Below are 6,519 nucleotides of genomic sequence, written 5' to 3'. Positions count from 1 at the left end.
CCATCTTGAACCAGTTTCTTCCTCTGTGGAACGGGGGCTGGGATGCCCACTTTGAGGGGTTCTTTGGGTTAGGTGGAGGCTGGGCACAGTGGTGGCATGCAGGCACGACTGGCCCTTCAAGGTCTCCTTGGAGACCTTCCGGGGCATGCCCTCCCCACAGAGTCCTCCCAGCTGTCCCCCTGACCCCCATCCCCATCCTCATGTACCTGCTGTGCCTCTGAGGGTTAGAGGGACTCCTTTCCCTCCTTTGGGGACCCAGCACCAGCCAGGCCTGCAGGCACACAATAGGTGCTTAAGCAAGGCCGAGTGTTGGGGGTTTTCCTGGAGCCGAGGTTCCACAGGCTGGCGCCTGGGTGGGATGGGCAGGCTGCCGGGCCTGGGGGTATTCCAGACACCTATGGGTACCTGCAAGTCATAGTGGCTCCTTCGGGCAGTGACAGATCACTCTGCCGCTGGCTGCTTCTGCTCTTCCACAGCCCCAAAACACCTCTTGCCCAGGCCCCACTGCCCAGCAGCCCAGCGCCCTGCAGCAGCGAAAGAAGAAACACGAGTCCGAATCCCTCCGGCAGCCTCTCCCGGCCAATGCTGGAACCCCCTCTCCCCGCCGAAGACTAGTCTCCCCTCACCCGCCCACCCTACCTGCTGCTCCCTCACCCCACAGGATCCCAGCCCGGCTGAAGGACAGGTGTCAGGTAGGGGGCAGTGTTGACCTGCAGGTCTCAGGCAGGTGTCTCTCCAAGGCGGGGCTGGGAGGAAGGGAAGTGCCTGGCACAGCCCGACCCTGCCCTCTGCCGGCGCTGCCCTTCCACACAACGCCCCTGCCCACAGCCAGGTCCCCTGGCCACACAGGTGGGACCACCGGGCAGCTGCCCCCTGCATCTGGTCCGGGGGCTCCTCTGAGCCAGCTGCCTCCTTATCCCTCACAGCGACCCTGAAGGGCCAGCAGAGGCAGGGCTGGTCCCAGGTCTGAGTTTTAAGATCTGCGGCCACTGTCTTGACCTTTTAAGTAAATTTTGAATCAGGAGACTCTCGTTTTCATTTCGCGTGGGCTCTGCCATTGAGGCCAATTCCGACCCCAGAGGCGGGACTTCCTGCTGTAACCTTCCCAGGGCAGAGCTGGGGCGGGGGGCGCGGGGAGGTGGCGGCCCTGGGGCAGCCGGGGTCCCGGGGTCCTTTCGGCCGGCTCCACCCCCACCCCTGGGAACCCGGGAAGAGCCGGCTTTCGCTTCCTGTCTATTAAACCCTTTAAAGGAAGAGGGTAAATAAAACGCCCGTCTACCCAGCTGGAAAGCGATGACTCAGCCGCCCCCGCCGCCCCTCGCCCCCAGGCTGATCCCAGCCCGGACCCCTCGGCTCCCGGGACTCCTCTCGGGTCCGGGTCGTGGGCGCGGTGGGAGCAGTCGGTCCCCCAGTTTGGGACATCACGAGGGCGCAGGGACCTTCGTCTTCCCTTCCCATTGACCGAACTGTACGGGTTGCTGTTCCAGCCCTTTCCATGTGTTACCTAACCCAGCAGAGGCTACTGTTCCCATTTCACAGAAGGGAAAACCGAGGCTAAGAGAGGAGGTCGTTCCGGGCGCAGCCCGTGGGTGGCAAGCTGGGAGCTCGGTTCCTCAGAGGGTCTATGGGAAGACTCCTCCGCCCCCCGCCCCAAGAGGACGGAGCGGACAGGGCTTGAGGGAAGGAAGGGGGCCTCGACCCTCCTTCCGCCCCAGCAGCCCTAGAACGGCAGGGCTGGCCCTCGGGTGCATGGCGGGTGGGGTTCTGGTCCCTGCCGTCTCCCCACCGTGGGCCGACCCCGGGTCCGCGGGTGCTTCCTGGGGCTCCCCAGCGTGAGTCACCGCGGGCAGGGCTGGCTGCAGCGCATTCCTCCGCGGGGCCGGCCTGCGCGACGGTGCGGGCGAGCGCCCGGGCGGGGCGGGACCTCATGTCACCCCACGGGGTCGGACCGCTGGGGCATCGGGGACAAGAGGAGCGCGGGCTTCCGAGACCGGAGGGGGCGGCCGGGAACTGACCGTGGCGAGGACGCGACGTGCGGGCCCGGACGGGCTGGGGAGGGGATGGCCCGGGGCGCGCGGGGCGCAGGCGGGCGCGGTGGCTCGAGGGTCGGGGCGGGCCGGGGCGGGCCCGACGGGGCGGGGCGGGGAGGGGCGCTATAAAGGCCGCGCCGGGGCCACGAGGCGCTGAGCCGGCGCCGCCACCGCCCTCGTCGCCGCCGTGTTGCCGCCCCCAGTCTCGAACCCGGCCGGCCATGAAGTCCCCGGACGAGGTGCTGCGCGAGGGCGAGCTGGAGAAGCGCAGCGACAGCCTGTTCCAGCTCTGGAAGAAGAAGCGCGGCGTGCTCACCTCCGACCGCCTGAGCCTGTTCCCCGCCAGCCCCCGCGCGCGCCCCAAGGAGCTGCGCTTCCACTCGCTGCTGAAGGTGGACTGCGTGGAGCGCACGGGCAAGTACGTGTACTTCACGATCGTCACCACCGACCGCAAGGAGATCGACTTCCGCTGCGCGGGCGAGAGCTGCTGGAACGCGGCCATCGCGCTGGCGCTCATCGATTTCCAGAACCGCCGCGCCCTGCAGGGCTTTCGCAGCCGCCAGGAGCGCCCCGCGCCCGCCGCACTCGCAGCACCCGCCGAGGCCGCTGCGCCCTCCGAGCCCTCCGAGCCCTCCGAGCCCTCGGACCCCTCCCCGCAGCCCCAGCCCCGCACGCCATGAGCCCGCCGCGGTGAGTGCCGGCCCGCGCCCGATAGCCGGGTCGGGGTCCTTGGGGAAAAGCCACTTCCACGCCCGACGGCGGGGCGGGGGGCGGGGCGGGGCTCTGCAGCTCTTTGGGGACCCGGCGCCCCGCGATCGCGCTGCTCCCCTCGCGCCGGGGCCTCGGGGCCCCTGAGGCTGGACCCCGACCGGCCCTGGCGCAGCCCCCTGACCCAGTCCTTTTCCCACAGGGCCGCACAGTGGACGAGCAGGACCGGGGTCCCGACGCAGCCCGCGCTCGCCAACCCTGCAGCAGCAGAACGTCTCGCCGAGCGCGCAGATCCTCGCCCCACAGCACGGGCGCCTTAAGTTATTGGACTATCTAATATCTATGTATTTATTTCGCTGATTCTTTGTAGCCACATATTTTATAGTCTTGATACCTTGTTTTTGCATTGATACGCCCATCGCAAATAAATTTGGTCAGTTCACTTTTCTACCATCCGGCTGTGGTTCAGTGAGATTCCTGCTGGGGCGGGGGTGGAGGCCCGGGAAGGGAAGGGCAGGTCACCCTGATCCAGTCCTGCCGTGCTGGTGTGAAAGGCGCTGGCAACCGGCTTTGAATGAATAAATGAATCGTGTCATCTGCTGGGCCTGGTCCACACCCTCCTTCCAAGCAGCCTCCCCAGAGGCCAGGAAGTGCCCTGGGGTTTGACCTGGCTACCTTCCGCTCCCTGTTGGGTCCTGGGGAGCTGAGCCGGGGAGGACAGGGTGGTGGCCCATGGCCCTGCTGCTGCCTGTGGTGGGGGACCTTCCCCAGCAGCCCCTCCTCCATACACACCACCTGGCACCAGGCCCGAGGGCAACCCTCAGCCCTCTGGCTGCCTGCTGCCAGCGCTCCTGGCCTGTGCCCGCAGTGTGGGGTGGGCAGGGTCACCTTTGCTTTTGAGGGAACAAGAGAGAGTTCTGGGCTGTCTCTGATGTTGGGGCAGGAGGCAGAGGTCTCTGCACGTCCAGGTGCTGTCCCAGGACCCTGAGATGGAGAGGCCTGAGCCCCTCTTGCTGAGATAGCAGAGCAGCATGGCTGCTGCCCTCCCTGGCTGCGTTCTCTGAAAGACAAGGAGGGTCCGAGACAGGGCTCAGGAAGTGTGTCCCCTGCCCAGAAGGGCTCCTGGTGATGAACAAGCTGAGGAGCTGATGAGAGGCACAGGCATGACTCCTTGCCCCATGATGGGGCCTTCGTTTCTGGAACCTTCCTGGCTGGAGGGATGCCGGTAGGGGAGGCAGAGAAGTACCAGAATCGGGCCCTAATCTGTGTTGCTATGGGGCCAACGAAGTCGCTTAGCTGGTCTGGGGTCAGGGCGGGGAGAGAGCTGTCCCTTGCTGTCCCTTTGCTGCATGGCCTGTGGAAGTCTTGGTGCTAGATGCAGAAGAAACCATTTCCTGCCAGGAAGTTTCTCCCAGCACACTTTGTGAAGCCCCCATGCAAATGGGGCAGGGGCGCATGCAAGAGGCAGAAAAGAGCAGCTGAGGGCACTGCCCTGGCTCCCGGACCTCCCAGCTGTCCCCCAGAGCCTCACCTGGACGGATGTCCGAGGTCAGGAGAGGCCTTGCCCCTGGGGGCTTCGAGCAGAGGCACGATCAGGCCTGAGCTCTGAGGCCGCTTCTAGTTGGAGGAATTGTGGAATTCCTCAAATTCTGAGGACAGTGGAATTCTAAGAGTTGGGGAGTCCACGTTTTAACAGTTTCTTTTCAAGGTAGCCCAGGGAGAGGAGGGGTAGCCTTCATGGTCTTGGGGACAGCTGCAGACCCTCGCTGAGGCTGTGGAGAACCTGTTCTCTCCAGATGGGTCAATCGGTCACAGTGGCTGGGCCGGCTCCCCATGCCCAGTTCTTCTCCCCAGAGCCCAGCGCCGGGGACTGGGGGTGAGGGGTCAGGAAGTGCTGTGGTCAGGAGGCTGGGAAGCCAGCAGTAGGTGGCCTGGCCGGCAATCAGGACACCCGGCTGCAAAGCAAGAGGTGAGTGTTGGGGTGAGCATTCCCGCCTGAATTCCACCTCCTGCCAGGTCAGTGGCAGGGGCAGATTCTCATAGGAGCGAGAACCCTATTGTGAGCTGCGCATGGGAGGGATCTAGGAGGGTGTCCTTATGAGAATCTAACACCCGGAAAGTTTCATTTCCCCCACCCAAATCCGTGGAAAAATGGTCTTCCATGACACTGGTCCCTGGGGCAGAAAATGTTGGGACCACTGAGCTATAGAACAAAGAGGCTGAGAGAGGGGTACACCAGAGGAGTTCTGGGGTTCAGGTGGCTGGCAGCATCCCTGGTGCAGTTCCGGGGTTCCAGTGACTGGCAGCATCTGGTGAAGTTCTGGGGTTTGGGTGGCTGGCAGCGTCTGGTGAAGTTCTGCGGTTTGGGTGGCTGGTAGCTTCCCTGGTGAAGTTCTGGGGCTCGGGTGGCTGGCAGCATGTCTGGTGCTGTTCTGGGGTTTGGGTGGCTGGCAGTGTTTCTGGTGCCGTTCTGGGTTCAGGTTGCTGGCAGCGTCTGGTGCAGTTCTGGGGTTTGGGTGGCTGGCAGTGTGTCTGGTACAGTTCTGGGGTTCAGGTGGCTGGCAGTGTGTCTGGTGCAGTTCTGGGGTTCGGGTGGCTGGCAGCGTGTCTGGTGCAGTTCTGGGGTTCGGGTGGGTGTTAGCGTCTGGTGCAGTTCTGGGGTTTGGGTGGCTGGTAGTGTGTCTGGTGCAGTTCTGGGGTTCGGGTGGCTGGCAGTGTGTCTGGTGCAGTTCCAGGGTTTGGGTGACTGGCAGCGTGTCTGGTGCGGTTCTCGGGTTTGGGTGGCTGGCAGCGTGTCTGGTGTGGTTCTGGGGTTTGGGTGGCTGGCAGTGTGTCTGATGCGGTTCTGGGGTTCAGGTGGCTGGCAGCGTCTGGTGCAGTTCTGGGGTTCCGGTGGCTGGCAGCATGTCTGGTGGAGTTCTGGGGTTTCGGTGGCTGGCAGCATCTGGTGAAGTTCTGGGGTTCAGTTGGCTGGCAGCTTCCCTGGTACAGTTCTGGGGTTCTGGTGGCTGGCAGCATCTGGTGACATTCTGGGGTTCAGGTGGCTGGCAGCATCGGGTGACGTTCTGGGGTTCAGTTGGCTGGCAGCATCTGGTGACGTTCTGGGGTTCAATTGGCTGGCAGCTTCCCTGGTACAGTTCTGGGGTTCTGGTGGCTGGCAGCATCGGGTGACGTTCTGGGGTTCAGTTGGCTGGCAGCATCTGGTGAAGTTCTGGGGTTCAGGTGGCTGGCAGTGTGTCTGGTGCAGTTCTGGGGTTTGGGTGGCTGGCAACCTCCCTGGTAGAGTTCTGGGACCAGGATTTGGGTGTGTGCTGGGCTGTCCTTGGTGCAGTTAGTTCAAGGATCAGGTTTGGGTATGTGCTGTGCCGTCCGGCAGAGTTAGGCCAATTTCCCTTCCATGTAGGAAGGCCTTGGGTCCCTGATTTTTTTTTTTTTTTTTTTGAGATGGAGTCTCGCTCTGCTGCCAGGCTGGAGTGCAGTGGCGCAATCTTGGCTCACTGCAACCTCTGCCTCGAGGGTTCAAGCGATTCTACGGCCTCAGCCTTCTGAGTAGCTGGGACTACAGGCTTGAGCCACCACGCCCAGCAATTTTTTTTTTTTTTTTTTTTTTTTTTTTTTTTTTTTTTTTTAGTAGGGACGGGGTTTCACCATGTTGGCCAGGATGGTCTCGATCTCTTGACCTTGTGATCTGCCTGCCTTAGTTTCCCAGAGTTCTGGGATTGATCTTTTAAAGCAACTATTTCTGCTCTTGGGCAGGCACACTGTGGGCAGGGGGTTGGGC

General features: G+C 63.1%; 1 protein-coding gene across 1 annotated transcript; it reads left to right on the top strand.

Annotated features, from left to right (window-relative positions):
* Positions 1 to 2,173: 2,173 nt before the first annotated feature.
* Positions 2,174 to 3,338, top strand: PHLDA2 (pleckstrin homology like domain family A member 2). The gene is made up of 2 exons (XM_039471011.2): positions 2,174 to 2,720; positions 2,941 to 3,338. Exon 1 carries the CDS (start codon positions 2,252 to 2,254, stop codon positions 2,708 to 2,710), a length of 459 nt encoding a protein of 152 aa, XP_039326945.1. The 5' UTR covers positions 2,174 to 2,251; the 3' UTR covers positions 2,711 to 2,720; positions 2,941 to 3,338.
* Positions 3,339 to 6,519: the final 3,181 nt, after the last annotated feature.

This window comes from Saimiri boliviensis, chromosome 6, assembly GCF_048565385.1.
Source record: "Saimiri boliviensis isolate mSaiBol1 chromosome 6, mSaiBol1.pri, whole genome shotgun sequence".
Classification (NCBI taxonomy): Eukaryota; Metazoa; Chordata; class Mammalia; order Primates; family Cebidae; genus Saimiri; species Saimiri boliviensis.
This window is presented reverse-complemented; position numbering and strand designations above follow the sequence as displayed.